The 19853-nt window shown below is 45.7% G+C and overlaps 1 protein-coding gene across 11 annotated transcripts in view; it reads right to left on the minus strand.

The window, feature by feature from the left end:
• The window catches only part of dag1 (dystroglycan 1), a 128605-nt gene that overhangs the window by 9735 nt on the left and 99017 nt on the right, over window positions 1–19853 (minus strand). For all 11 annotated transcript variants that reach the window (XM_046076217.1, XM_046076222.1, XM_046076220.1 and 8 more), the window contains one exon: window positions 15391–16133. In XM_046076217.1, coding sequence (XP_045932173.1) covers window positions 15391–15810 — 420 coding nt within the window. In that variant the 5' untranslated portion in view covers window positions 15811–16133. The remainder of the gene's footprint in view (window positions 1–15390; window positions 16134–19853) is intronic.

Raw genomic sequence — 19853 nt, forward strand, 5'->3', positions numbered from 1 at the left:
GTCAATGCGGATGTTTACGAGGGAAAATCCATCTTACAGCTCATTTTCTACCGTTAAAAACTCCTCCGGGGCCCCGGTCCACAGCATCACACAGTGCAATCCAGCAACGGGGAAAATCTGAACCTCTGAAACGTCAGCGCGTTCGCCAAAACAACAACAACAACAACCGTCTTTTAAAAAGGAAAACTCCAGAGAAGATATTTCACACCCAGGACACGGGACGGTTCACCACAGCTACACATCTTCCCACGGACCGTATGTACGGCTCAGTTAAACACAACGTTTTCAGACCTGAAATTAACAATTAAATGAAGGAGTTCATCATGTTCATCATTTCACTGTGGGGTCAACCGATGACCAGCTGCTCCGTCTGCCTTCATTAAGAGCACGTATAATAAAGCTTCTGAGGCTGGATTAACAGGCTGTTCCAAGGTGTGTTTGGTTTCCTTCCACTGCTGCAGAATAACCAAAGAAGGTAAAGACAACGTTTAGGTCAGCGAAACTGAGAAATAACGGACATTTCAGAGAGAATCAGGGATCAAGTGATGAGTTAGCAACTTCAAGTTATTTTGAAGTTTGTCAGTTTGCTTCTTCCTTTGGTGCCATTGAAGGTTTTTCACTGGACTTGAACTACTTCGATTTACAGAAGAACTACAAACATGGAGGTGTGCTGAAACCTTCTGACTGGTAGTGTGCGTCTAACTGGATAACACCGAGTCACTCTAAAGGCACGTTAATAAATATTGTGTAATTCGGGTGAACGCCTCCTTTAAGAGCAACAGGAAGTAGCATGTTGACCGTCATTCATAGATTTACCTTTCACCCTGTTCTTCAATAAGAAAATCCTCCATGCAGTTATTATATTTTATTACACACCTACATCGTAAAGCATAACTTAATTATCAACTCATGGCTGCTCGATCATAAAACCTACAAAGCACATCCAAAACTCTGCACAGTCCAAGACGAAACAGTGGAACTTGTGTTGTGAGATTTTAAGTGGATGAATGGAAACATATTCCCTGAGATGAAATACGTTCCAGGAAAAAATGTCTATTAATAAAGCGTATCGCAGGACGCCCACAGGAACATGAGGAAGACATTTTGGGCTGCGGGACTGCAGCCGCACGCCAAACACGTACATGACCCCCGATGCACCGGGGACAGCGGACAATCGCGTGCATGAATTCCCACGCGTGCACGCTCAGCCACAGATTCACCACTATTATACAGTCATTAAAGCATAATGGTGGAGAGCGCTCTTAGCTATAAACACACACACACACACACACACACACACACACTAAACCTGGTTTCCAAAGCCTGCAGAAACACTCATGAAGCTCTCGCCCATTCTCTGTCTATGTCTCTCTACCCCGCTCTCTCCCTTTTGCTCGCAGTTTACAACAATGAAAGGCTGCTCAGGAGCCAACAGAAGCCGGCTGTTTGATTCCAGCGGCGTGGGTGAGAAACTCCGAGAGGAAGAAGAAGATGCTGCGTGTGCGTGCGTCATGCTGACTACCGGTCGACCAATAATCGGGCTGGCCGATTATCGGCGCCGATATTCAGGATTTTTCCAATAATCTGCATCGGCCATTTAAAAACAGACAGCCGATATAATTCATCAATAAAAAATGCGCTCCTTTGGCTCTGATGCAGCCGCCTCTCTCTGTCTGCAGGTGAGCACAATGTCCCGCCCACAGTGCTAGCTGATTGGTTACAAGTCACAAGTAATAGCCCATCAACACTGACTATGGCGCGGAAGTGGCCAATAGAGAGTGAGCCGTCACGCTGCAGCCCCTCCCCTCCTCTCTCAGCAGAGCGTGAACGCGAGCTGATGGTGTAGCTTCCACAAGCTGAGCGAGACTCCGCCCGTTACTGAGTGTAAGAGCAGCAAAACCAGCAGCACCGGTAAAAGGTGGCTACTGCATCAGTGCAACATGGAAGGAACGTTTTACAGAGCGATACGTGAATCTGCTCCGTCTCGTCCACCAGTTTCACACGCGCTAGCTCGGCTAATAGCTAGTTATAAACAAGCTAGGTCTCTCCGTCTGTAGCCTGTTAGCAGAGACGCTACGTACCTTCAAATTTAGCAACTCCTTGCAAACCGCTTGTTGAGAGAAACCAGCTCCTCTGCAGCAGCAGCTCGGGGAGGAGGGCTGAAACTGACGGCTGGCTTCTTTCTAAACTTCGCTCAGTATTTTGATTTGACATATGTTTCCAGTGAGATACTGATTTTATAAAGTGACTTTGCTGCTGTAAACTTTAAACTTTTGTTGCTGCTCTGAAAACAAGTAGTTATTATAAAATATTACATTTTATTACTGTTCTGAATTTATTCTTTTTTAAATAACTTTTTTTTAAAGGCAGTTATTTAGTAATTTAGAGTACAGATAAAGAACAGAACAAATAAATAGTATCAATAAAATCCTAACAACATAAAACACAATATAAATGGCAGCTGGTAAAGACAAAGTTCATAGTTAACGAGTCCACCTGTGGGATGGATCTCCAATTAATTTAATTTACTAAACACAACAATTATTATTATAATTATTATTAGTTGTGTTTTGGAGTTTGTGTTATTCTAAGCAATCGGTTCCACATATCGGTCTAATTGGTTACTAATAATCGGCAGAAGATATCGGCCGATCCCCGACGCCGGCCACGCCAGAGCTAAAGAGAAATCCTGAGTGTGAATGTGTGAAGGCTGTGCATATCGGAGAAGAGGCTTGTAGAAGAGTTTGTGCCTCTTATGACAAGGACAACAGGAAGGCGAGCGAGGAGACGAGCCCACGGCGTGCTGCCTGTGCAAAGAGCAGACTCGGCTCAGCAAACACAACGCCGCCTCCTGTGCTACGCTGGACTCCGGGAGGAGGAAGAGGAAAAGCAGTCCTGCTGAGACAGATGTGTGGAAGAGAGAGAGGGGAGCTGGGAGGGCAGGTGAAACGCACACGCTGTGGATACTGCAAGTGTGCGCACGTGTAAATTTGTACAACCCTGCTTGGAACACCAACACAGCGTGCACGTGTGTGTGTGTGTGTGTTTTATCTCCATCTCAGCGTGGTGTGGCTCGATTTCCGCAGACTCTCAGCTTCAGCTCTGACTAATGCTGCAGCCCCAGCAGAGTTACTCACTATCATCATCAGCACACACACCAAATCTCCTCACCCGCAGAAAATATATTCTTCCTCTTACCAACAGCGTGCATACACACATACACTCACCTGTAGGGGTGCAACAACACGCCAAATCCACGGTTCGGTTCAGACCTCGGTTCCCGCTCCTGGGTAATATACGATGTAATATTTACATAATATAAGCCTACAGCTTGCACTAACTTTACTGGAGCGGGCCGGCCAGGTATGTTTGCACTTTGCATTGTGCAGAGAAACGCAGAGAGAGACCGTTACAGCCCTGTAACACCTGCAGCGCTGCCACACAAACGCAACTTGAGTTCAAACTGTCCGTTCAAACTAACCACTTTGTTCTCTAACTTCGTCCTGTACAGCGAGAGAAGCTGCAGGACACAAACCTGAATCTGAAACAGACACAGAATCAGAATGTGTTTCTGTTCTGTAACAGAACCGACCGGTCATTTTCTGTACGCCAGCTTCCTGCGGTCCAGCGTGACGCCTTTAACTTTAAAAGACATTTAGGCTATTGTCACATAAAACAAAGAAAAGCAGAAAAGATCTAACGGACCAGGTCCCAGGCCAGTGATCGCTCAGGAGAGAAGAAAGAGGAGCCACGTTGGCCCAGTTTGGACTTAATCCTGCTGCTAAAGGTCCGGTCTGGACGACAAGGGACTCATGTTGGCCAACAAACTGAAACCACATCTTTACAGAGACCTGGTCCCTCAACATCCCGGATCAAGCACTCGGCGGGCGGTCCGTGTTCTGAGGCGGACTCTGTTTTCCATCGAGGATGCTCAAACTCAGTCAGATGGACTCGGTTCCCAAATGTCAGACTGTTTAATGTGAAACCAGATTATCTCCTGGTTGCTGCTGTTCACATTCTCCCAGACGCAGATTCAATAAATGCTCTGCAGAATGTTCTTAATGCGTGCACGTGTACATAAACTGTTTTTTATTTTATACGTTGCCGTATTTTAAAAGACATTTAAGTTCTGTGTGTGCAGCACGGAGGGACAACAAACGTTCTTTCCGTCAAAACTTTGGAACTGAGAAGCTGAAATTATGTTGTGTTTTAATATTTTGCTATTGAAAAGGACTGACGATAAAAAAAAAGAATCACAAAGTAAATGTAAATTCTTGGAGCTGAGGTTTTTCCGTTTTGCAGGACTTTTATTTTTTATATAAAAATGACATGAAAAAGAGGAAAACCGCACACTCAGTCCTGCGTGAGCAGCGTGAGGAGCAGAGAGACAGAGTGAAGACGGAGCTGCGGGCCGAATCAAACGCTGTTAAATCCACTGTGACACAGCGACAATGGAGGAAAACAGGAGGAAATTAGGCACGCTCCGTCCAAAGTTAAGTTCCCATCATTTCCAATAAAAAGAACCGATTCAGTTCACTCCTCCTCACAGTGAGACGTTTGACAGGCCGACCGCCGTCCCTCTAACCTGACAGGCGGAGTGCATCCTAAAAGAGGGACGAGCGACTCCGCCGAGCCCTCGCTCGTCCCTAGGTCAGCAATTATCACCTTTTTTCTTTGATGCCGTGTGAATAAAACATTAGCTATCTTTATCCGGCTAACGAGCTATAGCGCCGACACAAACCATTAAATCTTAAACACATTGCTCAGGGATAAGGAGAGGCGTCGTATGCAGGCCGGTCACTGCAGTTTGAGGCGAGAGTTTAAAGGCCCAGAACCGCAGGAACAACGACCCGGCGCCTTTAAACAGAACACGTGCTGATGCTGCCGTGAACAGCTGTGTGGCTCCGCTCACGCTTTCTGGCAGAATCAACAAACTGCTGCGTGTAAAACTGCCCTAATAGGCCGATCCGTAATCACAGCATCTAAATATAATCTGCTGCTGCAGCCGCCACACGCCAAATATGGCTCGGCTCACTAAGCCTGCAAAACCAATGAAAGCAGCCCGCCGCGCTGCGACTCCTCTTCCCTTCTGGGTGACAACCAAGCATCCGGGATCCTGCTAGGCTACCGAGGGACACAACAACACCAGGAGCGGTGAACAGTCTCCATCCTCCTTTTGGAAACTTAAACCACCAAATTAGCCTCTTTATTTCCCCCTTTCTTGCTTCTCTCTTCCGGAGGTCAGGGAGTCGCACGGCGGCTGTTTGGCAGTAATTATGTGTGCTAAAGGTCAAATGGAAATTATGCTCTGAAATCCAACGCTGACGTGAAGGCATCAACGCGCCTCACAGCCAAACAGCCTTCCACCGTTTGCAGAAGGGAATGTTTTTCAGCAGAAGCATGTCAAACACACGAAAATGAAGAAACTTTCACAAACTGTGAATGCATTTACAGGAGCATATAATTTGGAACATATGAATCGAAAGGCCTCGCCCGCTGTATGTTTAATTACATAGCAACATGGCCTCCGCCGCCCTGGTGTCAGGGGAGCAGGATCGCGGCGTGCTAGCTTACAGCCCGGGTGACTCATATGTTCTGTTGTGTGTGTTTTTATCTCTGGGCTGCCTCCTCCCTCCCTCCTGCTCTCTGAATACCAGTTTTCCACTGCTGCCCTGCCAGAGAACAGCGACGGAGCTGCGGGGGCTCGCAGGGTCGGCCTCTCGGTTTGTTCCGAGGCGATGACAAAGAGTGACAACGGCACTTTTTAGAGGAAGAGCAGAGCCTCGGGAGTCGGGCCGAAACGTTCTGAAAAGGTTCTGCAGAGCAAACAGAACACCGAGGGAATGGAACAGAACGACAGCCGTGGTTTTGTAGAAGAAGAAAAGTATAGAGGAGAGAAAAATAATTGTTGCTGGTGTTGCAGGAAAAAGAGAGAGAGAGAGACGCTTTGCAAGCTAATCTGCAGCAGCTGAAGAGAGAGAGACGGTCCGCTGAGGTGGAAGAGAAAGAAGACGGACAGAACACTGAACAAGATGGCAGGAAGACAGGGAGCGACAGGAGAACCAGAGGACACGGAGGAGGAGGCGATAATGAACTGAGAGGAGAGGACGAAGAGGGGAGGAGGAGGAGGAGGAAGGAAAGTTAGTTTTCCCACTAAAATGCCCCCAAGGGAGGGGGAGAGGGGGGGAGGCCTGTACAACAGCAAGCTACTGTCTCCATTCATCAAGAGGGGAGAGACTCAAACAGCCAGTCAATGTGTTCTGACAACCGCACACACACTTCCTGTCTGTGCACACTCAGCAACACGTTCCCACAAATATGCAAATATGTATGTTTGTGTGTTCACACGTTTATTCTTTTGGACTGGCTGGTTCTCTCCATCACACGCAGCCTTGTGGCGCTATCTTCACGGGGACCCGTCACTCAAACTCAAACTCTTGTTGAAACAGCAACAAATCACAGCAGCTGCGGTATTTGTTAAAATCATATTCTGCAGACTTCAGAAAACATCTTTGTAAGAGCGACTGTGGCTCAGGAGGCTCGTTAATCGGGAGATCGGAGGTCCGAAGTGTCCTTCGAATTGCCTTAATGGCTTCTCCTGTGTATGAGCTCGGCCATTTGTTTGCTACAGACAGGGCTCAACGTTAAACCGGGTTCGAAACTTACTCGCCATGGTAGCGACTTGTCAATCAGCTTGTAGCCCTGCCCTAAAGCCTCCCCTGCTTCCTGGTCTCTGTTCCTCTAAATGGGACCATAATTTACTAAATGAACATCATGCTGTGTTGAAGAAGACTTGAAACTAGCGACTGAGACCATAAACTCATCAGGAAAGTGTTTACTGAGGGAATAAATCAGCTGACAAGTAGAAACATTTTATTTCGCCCCAACCGCTCGTCACATAACTACAGATCTGGATTGGACAACAGTGCACGCCACGAGCTGCAAAACATCTGCAGGATGTCGAGTTCCTAATTTATTTTTTTAAATCCTAATGTTTTTGCTAGTTCAACTGTACAGACGTTCCTTTTTACTGGCCCCGGGCCATCGGGCCACCGTTATTATTGAGCCCTGTACAGATAATACCATATCTGTTAATGAAAATTAGATAAATTATGTAAAAAGAATCCTTCTAATGTTACAAATCATTTCGCTTTTTTAAATTTACTTTATTTTTTAGATTAGATTCAACTTTATCGTCATTGCGCATGTCACTGGTACAAAGCAACAAAATGCAGAAGTGCTTAAGCAGTAATTAAATAGAATATGATACATTATTATACAAGTGCAAGGTATGAATGATATATAAATATATGTATAAATGATTATCTATACACTATGAAAAGGTTATGACTATGGCAGTTTGCTATGAGCCTTTGTCTAGAGAATGATTTACAGTATATACAGCATGTGCTGTATATACAGTGTATGAATGTACAGTATGGAAATGGTATGCTTAGATGAACGGTGCGGTTAATAGTGCGGTGGTGTCAAAGTACACGATGGCAGTGCAATTTTAGTCAAGATAATTGCAATTACAGCCCTTTAAACTTGTGGGGTCCAGCGTTTTGGTCCCCACAAAGCTGTCGGACCCCACAAGTACAGTGGAACCCCACAAATATAGTAAAACAAGCCCACACACACACACACACACACACACACACAGAGGGCAGACCGGTGTTTACAAACAAATAAAAGGTTTGTTATCCAGGGCTTTGCTTTAAGGCGATTTTACATGAAGAAAGACTGAGTGTGTGTGTGTGTGTGTGTGGGGGGGGGGGGGGCTGTAAGTATCTCTCTCTTTAATATGCATGCAAACACACAATCAAAATATTCAAAGAAATATGCAACATCTGCTGTAAGGCACACACTCGAACACTGAATCCCACGCCGCGAGAACCACAGTACAAAAGAAGTTTCAGCTAGTGTCGGTTCTTTCCTGGACTGAAAGAAGGGGAGGGGGGAGCTCGCCTGCCAGCCAGACCGTCAGCCAATCAGCTAATTACGCCGGTAATTGTGGTAATGAGGCCTTGGAGGGTGCTCGTCTGTTGGCCAGGAACTCCGCTCTTGCGGCCACTTCCATTAATAACAGTAGACGATGGAGCGACTGCAGGGCCTTTTAATCCCAGCAGCACCTGCGTACAGACGCTGCCGTCGCAGAGGTCCCACCTTCTCAACTACAGCCGTGGCGGTGAATTATCACTGCGCTGCTGCCCGGGCTGCCGCCGCCGCCGCCGCTCTGCCCCCCCGAGAGGAACTCAAACACTGTTTCCTTTCCAGCTCTGGAATTGGGTATTTTGTAGTTGGAGCTTATAATAAAAAATAACAATAAAATAGTGGCACTGTGATGCTCTTGTGCAGGAACCAGTGAGGGACGGCCGATGCAGCATTAGGGCTGAACGATTTTTTTTTACCAATATTGCGATTCAATATGTGATTAATTTTTAAGCTCTTTACCCTCTGTGTAATTCAAAACGGACAAGCAATAAATCAGAGTGCAGCCTGACCAACACAATATTAGACCGATTAAACACACACTGTTCTTTCCGTGGGTCAGGCCTGTGTTAGGGTGAAGTCAGGTGATGCATGAATATTATGAGCAATGGTGGGGAAGAAATATCAATAATAATAATAATAATATGAGGAAGATAATTTGATAGTCAAGTCCTGACATTAAATAATATGATATAATATCATCAGGTTGGCCAACAGACCACGAGAAAAACGAAGTTTACCAGTGTGAACTGTTATACAGTAAGAGCTCAACACAAACCCACAGTTCAACCACCAATTAATGCGTCCTGATCTCAGGTCAGATCTCCCAGGAGTCCAACTCTCATCAAAAACCTCGAAAATACTCAGTTTCAGGTTCAACTCAAAAGTTGGCCGACGAAAATAAAACCAAGTGACGCCTCTCGAGTTTAATACACCAGTAATTCTCCGACAACACCGGAGAAAGGCCGTTGTACAACAAGTCAAGGTGCAGCGTAACGTGCGAAGTTGATCTGCAGACTGCTTTACTCTCACGTGTCATGTGACCAGAGTGTAATCGCAGCCTTTGCGATTAGAAAATCTCATTTTATCATAACGCGATAAACTCGCAAATGCAATTAACCCTTCGGCCTGCTAGCCTCCACTGTGCAAATGTAAGGAGCCGTAAACTGTGAGTTCTCGGTTCTATGTTCTGCTTTGTGTCTAACATTTTGGATATACGTCATTTTAACGGCAGCATGGGGACAGCCAATCACAGATACTTAAACTCAGGGTACTCAGTAATCCAGAATGTCACTCTGCAGGACAGGAATTTACTCTTTGTGTAAACTAATAGGCTGGGTATTATTGGAAAAAGATTAAATTATTATTATTATTATAATCCAGCATGAAGACTTTTAGTGTCAGTATCAAAATGATTTGAAACAATTCTCACGTCTTTCTCAATAACTTTTAACCACAAGCAACTTCACAAAAACATTGCCAAAAATCAAACAGTCCAAAACGTGCACATTTAGGGAGTTTCCTTTGGGAATTATCTGACATCTGATGCCCCCCTTCAGTACTAGCCTGAGACACATTTTGACATACTGAGGTTTGTTTCTCTAAAATCCCAACTTTATAATGACACTGAATAAAAAAAGCCTTACAGATCCATCCCATTGGCTACTACGTTACTAATTCACATGTGTAATTCATGGTCTCCATTTCCAGGTTGCTTAAATCTCCCCGCGACCTCTTTAAAAGCTGCCCCCCCCCTCCGAGGTTGCCCACCCGGCTGAGACTCCACAGTGCTACGCTGCATGAATGGATAATCGGCGGTGTATTCACTGTCGGGCCGCAGACCGCTCAGCGAAAGGTGAATGGGCAGGCGGGCCGTCACGGAGCTACAGACCTCTCAAACTCTGGCAGATTTTCATAAGAAAAGGCCCATTAGTATTTAGTATGAGTGCAACACCAAGCACAAAAATTGATTTGGCCTTTCGCTCCACAACCTTGAGCGCCGACCTTCAGCACACCGGGGGGGGGGGGGGGGGTCTCACATCTATCGCGAAGGGGAAGGATGGCGGATGCAGGGGAAAGTGTTGAAATTTGTAATGGAGGAAGGAGGAGGGGGGGGCAGAGGTAAACAAACTCTCTGAAGTTGAGCTATTGGGCCGACAGAGAGCAAAGCAGGAAGGAGGAGTCTTTCACGGGGACTTTGTCCCGATCTGATCTATGACCTTTCATTTCCAGGAAAGTAGATTTTCCCAGAAGGTGATTCTGCTGCTTCGGAGGTCACGATCCCGTTCTCCGAATCTCTCCCCAAACCACCTCCAGCCTGTCCTCTACCTCTCCTCCCCTCTCTTCATTGTTCCTTTACGTCCACTTCACCCATGTTTTTGGCTCCTTTGCCCACACTGTCAACTCCTATTGGCTCTAATAAGGGGCCCCCAGCTTACAGTGTGACAGATATAATCAGGTTTGGAAGAACAGCTTTAGCCTGTGGAGCAAATGGAAGAGGGGGGTGAAAATGGTGACGGAGAGGGCGCGAGGAAGATGAGCAGCAGGTTTAAAAATAAAGAAAGGGCTCAAATGAAGACAGGGTGAAAGGAGACGAAGCAGAAGGAGGACAAAAGGGTGAGGACAGGTCAGCAGGAAAAGAGGAGAGCAATCAAGAGAGTAAAAGATGGCGGAGGAAAAAGGCAACAGAAAGAAGAAGAGTAGATGAAAAGGGAAGAAATGAGGTGTGAGGAGAGGACACAAGAGGAAAGCAGAAGAGAGAATATAAGATAGAGCTGCAACGATTAATTGATTAGTCGCCAACTATTTTGATAATCGGCTTGAGTTCAAATTCTCTGATTCCAGCTTCTTAAAGCTGAATATTTTCAGGTTCCTTCCCTCCTCTGCGACAGTAAACTGAATATCTTTGGGTTGCGGATATAACAAGACATTTGAGGACATCACCCTGAGCTTTGGGAAACATTTTCTGGCATTTTATAAACCAAACAACTAATCGATTAATTGAGAAAATAATGGTTAGCTGCAGCCTCAGCAGAGAGCAGGGTCAAACCCAAAAACAGACCTCCGCAACCACATTTTATTTCAACCCCCCCACGCTTACATGAGCTGGGCACCACCCCCCTTAAGAATAATTTGTGCATTTTAAAGTTAAGTGCATTAATTTGGTGCACTTTAAAAGCAAAATAAAGAGGATAGGTCTATGGAGAACTTCCAACTCTTGTTAAGAATTTTGTGGCCTAGTAAATAATTTGAAAATCATGAACACACTGCATAGATATATTTTAAAATAGATCCTTTAAACCTACGGTATGCATAAATTGTACTTTTAAGAAGTCTAATGTCTGTTTATGTATCTTAAGGGTCTTGTTAAATGTTCCTTGTTGTGCGTGTGCTTGGTGTTCATATTTGTAACTGTGCACTGTTAATATGCTGCCATTTTGGCCAGGTTATCTGGTTAAATAAAGGTTAAATAAAAAAACAAAAATAGATCAAAAAAATCAACCTAATTTATTTAATGTTTTTCCAGCAACCTAAAATCAAGGAATAATTTCCCTAACATTTAATTTTACTTTTAATGGACACATGTTTTATACTTCCTGTGGATATAATCCAATTAATCTTATATCCATACTGTAATGTCGTGTTACAACCTTATTTTGAAAACCGGACTTTGTCACGTGTGTATCCTCCATCTTCGCGCAACATTCACAATTATATTGTAAATTGTGTTGCGTACAATTAAGACGTAATAGCCTCTCTTTACGTAAAACTCTCATACTGCAACACTTTGTAAAGTGAGAAAATAACCCTGCCTGTCAGCCCGCTCTGCTCTCTTCAACTGCATTTACCATAAAGGCTCTAATACGTGTTCACTCCACATTTAGCAGCTAGCTCGACCGCTGTTTCGGTTCAAACCCTTAGTTAACATTACCGTAATTACCTGCAAAGGAAAGTGGTGGTCTCGAGTTGGACACCAGTGTGCGAGTGCGCGAGTTTACAGCAGCGGCGCAAAACACAACGTTAGCGGTCTTGTTAATATGTTTTTGGTTCATTTTGAAACTATGGTGGAAAAAGACTGGCGTCTCTGTATCAACTGTCACGTGAAATATACATCATATCCCTTTAAATACGCAGACTGAACACACACGGCGCCAGCTGAGTGCCAGCGAGCCACAGCAAGTCAGACCCGATCAGCTGAAATCCTGCAAACAGCCTCGACTCGCCGTCTGCAAACAGACAAACATTAAGATTCATGCAAACCTGAAGAGCAGGAAATTAAATCTGCCGTTTGGTAACTGCTGCTGCAAAATATACGGCCAAACTTAAGACCTCTGTGAATCCTTTTTATTCAGTCCTCTTTTTAAATACGTGTGTAGAAACAACCTTCCCCTGTGTAGTGACACTGGGTTTTATTACAGCAGTTAAAAGTATGAGTGCGTTTTCATGCGGCTCGTCACCGGGGAGCTTGATTGATATGATCTGATGTGATGTGACGGGTGGAAGAAAGGAGCAAAGGGAGGAAAGGATGTGGAGGGAGAGATAGGACTTAAAAGCAAAAGAGGGACGGAGGCAAGGGGAGAGGAGAGGGAGCAAGCGATAGGATATTAAAAGGCTGGGAGGTGATAGAGGGAGATAAAGGGGCGAGGAGGGGAGGGAGGAAGAGTGAACGTAAGGATGGAGGGAGGGGGAACGAGAGAAGATGGTGTAATAAGAAAAAAAAGAAGAAAGGGGGGAGGGGATGGATGAACAGCAGAATGGACGGATAGCGAGATTAGAGCGATGGCTGGCTGGAGATGATGCGAGGAAGATGAAGGGCAGGAAGGAAGGGAGTGTACAATATTAAAGGTTTAGCCTGGGGGAGTGAGAGCGAGGATGGATAGTAGGGCAGGGAGCGGAGAGAAACAACACTGGGTGTGAGAGTATAGTAAGTATGTGTAGACATGGAGGCAAAGATGGAGAAGGGTGAGTTAAACCGAGTATAAAAAGGAGGAGAGGAACTGACATTAGGAGAAGAGAAGGATGAACGGGGGATTAGACTGAGGAAGGCCAGAAAGAGAAGCAAGGAGAGAGGGAGGGCGATGCTACTAAAGCCCCCCGTTAAGATATGAGGCTACATATATTACAGAAAATTGGCCATTGTGGGAAACGCAGGGCAATTAAAAAAGGGCATTTTGCTCCAAATGGCTTTCACTGGGTTTCCTCCGGGCCGGTGGTGACACGGCTGCGTCCTTTCAGGCACATAGAGTGTTATTCCTCTGGAGTCGACTCGCTCACTGAGTCTTAAGCTCCCCGCCGCCGCCGCCATGTGGCTGCTTCATTAAAAGTAGTAGGGGTGGGGTGGGGGGGGAGGATCGATACAGCATAGTATCGCGATATTTTTCATGGTGATATTGTTTCGACATATGGTCGTATCGATCTTTTATTATATAAATTGTATGTGAGAATTTTACTTTTTTGGTACTATAATAATAAAACCAGTTGCTTTTTCAGTGCACTAGAAAAAAAGACACAATCTGAAGTTGGAAAAAAGGTAAGAAATTCCAATACATCACACTATGTTTAAAATCGCAATAAAAAAAAAGTATAGTGGTAATATCGTATCGTGACAGAAGTATCGTGGTAATATTGTATTGTGCCAGAAGTATTGTGGTAATATCGTATTGTGCCAAAAGTATCATGGTAATATCATATCGTGACCAAAGTATTGTGGCAATATCTTATCGTGGTAATATCGTATCATGGTAATATCATATCGTGACCAAAGTATTGTGGCAATATCTTATCGTGGTAATATCGTATTGTGGCAATATCTTATCGTGACAGAAGAATCGTGATAATATCATATTGTAGGGCCTCTGGTGATTCCCACCCCTACTATGTAACAGTGGACCCTAAACCCTCCGTGATGTGTTTGGAGTCATGGAGATGCTTAAAAAAAACAAATCACATTGTGAGTACTTCATGATGACTCCATGATTGATGTTGACTTTCTGTCCCAAAAGGTTTGTGAATAAGATGAGTGACAGGAAGTTACAGAAAATAATGTCACTCTGCTTCTGTAACTTTTGTCAAACAAAAAGAATTTTATAAAATATATGCACAGTAGACTGCATAGAGTTCAGCAAGTTACTCAGGAATCGTAACAAGTTCCGTTTTAGTTGTGAGTTTACTTATTATTGGGTATTAAAAGTAACTAGTTACTTTACTCGTCATGTTACTATATTTCTTTCAATGACTAAACTGCAGCCTCTCAGAGCAGATGATGCTGTACAGCAGTAGTCGGCAATAGGCGGCCCCATTACTTTGATAGCAGCCAAAAAATAATTACAGCGGCTGGTGCTGAAATAGATCTCAGTCATGACAGCAACAGTTACTCACATAATCACTTCCTCTTAAGTGATTGTGCCTACAGAATAAGTGTGAGCACATTTTTGCAGCAGTACTTTATGTCGTGTTTAATTGGGAGCTTTTACTTTGAAAAGTTCTGAAGGAAATTCAAAAGAGTCTCTGGCTTACTTGACACGCCTCTGAAAAACGTGAGATCAGATTCCCCTGAATGAAAAAAGCAGGAAATTTCTCTGCCTGGAGATTCTGGGCAAATGAAAACAAGCTCCAAAGGTCACAATCAGTTTGTTGAAAAGGGAACTTTAAGCAGCCAGTGAGGATTTAACACACAACCCTCTGAACGGGAGTCCTGTGCACGACCAACTGAGCTAATCGCACACAGTAAATGTTGAAATCTAAATGGTCAATTGACGATCCTCTGGCGCGCCATCTAATAACAAACATTTGGCCCCAGACTTATTTGCTGACCCCTGCTGTACAGTATAGGATATGCGCTGCTTCAGATGCTGCTTCAGTAAAGCAGAAGTAGAATTGTTAGCGGCTGAAAGCTTCTGGTTAATCACAAAAACTTTACAACGGACGACACAGTTCTTTGCATCTTAGACTGACACAGTAACAGCAATACTTCAAGCTGTGGGAAGAACGCCCCTCTCCCTCCTTCTCCATTCGTCCTTTAGCTTCTTGGCTAACAGCTGACCTGAACTGCCGCTGACCTGCAGCGCAGCGGTGCATACACGTCAAGGACAACAAAACAAGAGGCGTTCTGGTAACGCAGCAGTATTTGGATTAATAACTGGATATTGTTGCCGTTTAATTCTTCTTAATAATTCTTCTTTCTTTTAATGCAGCCCCACCTGCATATAAAACATCTATATAAACCACCTTCATCAGTAATCAGAAGAAAAGCCATTTCAAGGACAAAAACAGGTTTTGCAGTTATTGTTGTTAGTAAATGTTGTCACGGAGCAGCGGGAGTGAAAACAATAAGGAAGACGATTTTAGCCCAACACAAGTGTTAGTTAGTGAGGAGAAAGTGCCGACGCTGGGACTCACCTTGACAATATCACCCAGGTAAACATCCTCCATCTTGTTTGGCACCTTCATCTGGAAGATCCGACCCACCACCGCCGAGGAGTCTGGGAAGGCGGTGGGTGCGGCCATGTTCTGCCCAGTCACCGCGGCCTCACCTGCGACATCCTCCATCGCCCGGATACCTTCGGTCGCTTCCTGGAAGTCCTGAATGAAGGAGGAGTGCATGGAGGCCTCCAGCTCGCTCCTTCCGCCCCCCCTCTCGCCTTCTTCCACGTACACCATCTCGCCCAGCACGTTGATCTCCACCTCTGCGTGGGCCGGCGGAGGGAGCCAGCCCGCTGCGGCGAGAAGCAAGCCCAGCAGCAAGGCTCTAGTCCTGGGTAGTCTCACATCGAGGCCCCTGCTCGCCCCGAGGCATCCCAAACTTAGTTTATTACGCATTCTTTGCCTTTTGTCGGCCTGTCACTGATGCAGAAAACAAAAATAAAAAGGAGGATGTCTAAGTGGGCGAGGGGGAAGCATGCACCCCCGACAGATAGAGCAAATCCCTCCTTTCAAATCTCCCTCCCTCCTTCTCCTTCTCCGCCCACTCCTGCTTGGCTGGCGCCGGGCAAGACTCTTCCCTCCTTCTCCTCTTCCGCCTCCTCCTCTTTTGTCCTCGTCTTCCCTCCTCCCTTGGCTTTTATTCGTCCTCTTCCCCCTGGTGCTTTTGTGCTCGGCCCTCAGAGGTTTAGGAGCCCCATTGTGCCGAGCGCCTTTGAGATCTGTGAGGAGACAGACAACAAGAGAGAGAAAGACAGAGGACATGGTCAGGGGAGATGCTTCCAGACGCTTCCAACCACTCAATACTCGTCACCGCGTCGACTTAAAGCGCCTCGCGCTGAATCTAAAGTCAATCCTCTCGATAAGTTCAGCCCCTTAAACTGATTCGTGCCACGCAAATCTCATTGTCGATAGAAATCCATGATGGAGATGGGGAGTGGGGGGGGGGGTAGTTGTTGGAACTCATCCGTCTCTCCTCTCACACAGCTTTTTTTTTTTTCTTTTAATTGCTCATTGGTGACTTCAGGACGGGGAATAAAAGAGAAAGAGAGACAGTTTGACAGAGATGTGATGGAGAGAGAGAGTAAGACGGATAGATGTGGAGGTGATATACGGTGGGACCTTGGATTAGCCAACAATGCTGAACCAGTCAAAGCTTTTCTTGGAACCGCTAATGAATGCATGCCTGCTCTATTGTGAGAGGGGTCAGACTGAGTGTGTGTGTGTGTGCGCAGGTGTGTGTGTGTGTGTGTGCACGGCCATTGTCGGTGTGGAGGGCTGAACTCAGGGGTTTGTTATTCATACAGCTCTTTCATGGAGGAGAGGATCCCCTCCTGTGCAACTGTGTGTGTGTGTTATACGACACAAATGATCCCCCCCCACCGAAGGGCTTTCGTTAAGAGAGAAAGAGATAGACGGAAAACAGGAATAAAGAATGAAAGCAAAAGAGAGAGAGGGGGAGAGAGCGAGCGAGAGAGCCCCGCTGTGACTGCTTTTTGCCCCGCAGCAGAGAAAGTGAAATCGCCGCAGGAGCTCTCCGCCAACAACACCACACGGCCTCCCAGGTAGCTTCTGACCAACTCAAAAAGACCCTTTGTTGCCGCCACCTCGACCTTGCCGTGCATCACCTTCGGACAAAACTTTGCTTTTAATCACAAGCACCCCCCCCCCCCCCCCCCCCCCCCCCCCCCCCCCCCGCCGCTAAAGCTCTTATCCAAAGAGTCGACTTCAGGAGGTAAAACAGCTCCAACTCGAATTCTTTTCTCCTCTACAACTTTTACCTTTTCAGCTCGGTGAAAGTCAAGATGTTTACACTTTGAAATTTATTTTTTCATTGATGCCACCTCAGAATTATTTCTGCTCACTATTTGGAGCGTTAAAAAGTTTCACCGAGCCCTCTTGAAAGTAGTCCAAGATGGCTGCCAGGGATAATCTCCATCCCTTTCATGTAGGCTACCTTCAACTGCACTGCCGAGGGCAACATCCCTCCCATTTCCCCTTATTGCTTTTTCACTGTTGCTCAGGCTGTCATCTGCTTCTCTTTCTTTTTAACGCTACTCTCTCTCTCCTTTCTTCTCTCTGTCTCAGGGTGTCTTCTACTTTTACATTTTGTCTCATCTACCTTGCTCAGATTTCTTTTTCCAAACCATTTTCTTGCTTCTTCCTGCCCTCCCTGATCCTCCAGAGGCTTAAGGCCTGTCTCAAGTCTCCAAAACTTTCAAGGCCTTTATTTTATGTCCCTCTTCTCCACTTGTCCAAAACTACAGCCTGTCTATTCACCGTGTGACAATGGCGAGGGAGCGCCCATGCTGCTGGATGAAGAAGAGAAAGATGGACACGAAGGCGAGAAAGCTGTCGTGACCTCGACACTTTACAACGCCGCCCCCAAACACGGCACCTGATGACGGAGAGACACATGAGGGACGTTCAGGACAGGGAGAGGACACACAAAAACTCCCAGAGAGGACAGGAAAAGAGACACCTGCCTCGCCGCGTGCCTCCTGATTGGTCGAAAACATCAAAGAACTACCACGGAGAGATGCTGTTACACATAAGCGACATGGCGAGTTTCAGCAAAGAATTTGTGGGTCCTCTAGCATTCAGCCGAGGGAGCTGGGGCCAGTTTGTGGGGGTGGAGACTCGGGTTGTTTGCACGGGCTGAACTAGTTCACCAGGCGCCATGGCGACACCTTTGTCTCGAACAAGCACTTAACGTTGTCTGTGTGACTGCCTTCCTATTGGCCCCGGGGTCTTTCAGAGCCTCTTTCTGCCCTGCAATTACCTAACCAGCGAGCGCTGAGATTTACGGAGGCGGAGGCGACTGTCCGGAGGAATTTCCCACATGTTGTTCACAGGGAAATTAAAAGCCACTCAGATCTGAGCTTTGCATTTATTTTGGGTGCTGATGAGCTGAGATCTGTTTGGAAACACAAGGATTGTGACTTTTTTTAGGAACTCCTCTGATGCTCCTCACACTGAAACAGGAAATCTAGAAAAGCTGAGCAGTGTGTTCAAAAACAAACTCCTTCATAATTGGCTTCATGTTGTATTTGGGATAATTAAAATTGGTGCTTGTCAGACTAATAGAGTGGGTTTCTGACTGAACACAAAGGTAGTGTGCTCGACTGAGAGCTTGAAAGTAGCTGCCTACAAAACAACCTCGCCGCCGTGTTTGCAGAGGCCTCGTTTCTCGCCGTGTTTTCTATGTAAGCTGATGGTTTTCTTGAATCCCGCAGGTTAATTGATTTTTTTCTTTTCCTAAAACCACAGGAGCTGCGTCGCTAAAAGAAATGAGGCAACGCTCTGCAAAACAACCCAACAGCAATGGAAGTGTAGTGGCAGCAGACGAGGCGAGAACACGGCGAGACGTCACATCAAACCCACTTTTAAAAAATAAGGAATGATCTTCAGCTATTTAGCTTTTAGTAAAGTCGGGGGGGGGGGTCGCACAGAAGTCTGTTTACTTTATAAATTTTTCCTCTGGCCTGCTAAAATACTTCAAATAAATCAACCTGAGACGAGGAATCACCAAAAAACACACAAACCTCCATCTTTTCCAAGCTGTTTCTGATTTGGTGTGAACATGAAGCACCGTACTGATTACGTACAGTAATACACACAGTAATACACGCAGTACATGTAAAGTACTACAAAGACGCAGGTCCTCAGCGAGACTCAGTGATAACACCATACGTTCTCACTGAGACTCCGGCTGCTGCTCAGAGATAAAAATAAATATCCAGACGTGACACCAGCTCCCCTGCTGCACCCAATCTCCACTCTCAGGTTGCGAGGACATCTTTATAAATAAACTGTTAACCGGACACTTGCATGCTTTTACCAGTCTCTCTTCCTCTGGGGGGGGGGGTGATTGGGATGAGACACAGGGCTAAAAGGAAAGAGGGAACAGGACCGTTTGTTTAAAATCTGATCTATGAGATCTATAGTTAGCCAAGCGCACATACATTTCCCATCCTGAGTTAATAACAGGGGGGACGCCTCGTGTCCAAACACAGCTGAGGTACGTTTCATGCCTCGTTACCCTGCAACATTTACAAGCTTACAGAATGTCCTGACGGTCGGCAGCAGTGATCCCTTTTCATCTGAAGAGTAATAATCTGTACAGTGTGTTGAACTCTCTCTGAATGATACGACAATCAACAATCATTAATCATTTAGCCTATCAGCTGACAATTAAGAGCCTTTCAAATGTCGGGATCTGCTCTTTCATATCATCTAAACTGCTGCAAGTAGATACACAGGGGATGTACTGCTTTAAGAACGTGTAACAGGTGCTCATCTGCTGGGAATATTGTGAACCCACAAAAAGCCCAGCGTTCCTTCAGAAGCTGTGATCTTCCCATGATGCCTCTCTGCAGACTACACTCCCAAAACACGTTTCACCTTCTCCGCGACACTTTAATGGGGGGGGGGGGGGGGCA

The sequence above is a fragment of the Micropterus dolomieu genome, linkage group LG18 (genome assembly GCF_021292245.1).
Source record: "Micropterus dolomieu isolate WLL.071019.BEF.003 ecotype Adirondacks linkage group LG18, ASM2129224v1, whole genome shotgun sequence".
NCBI lineage: Eukaryota > Metazoa > Chordata > Actinopteri > Centrarchiformes > Centrarchidae > Micropterus > Micropterus dolomieu.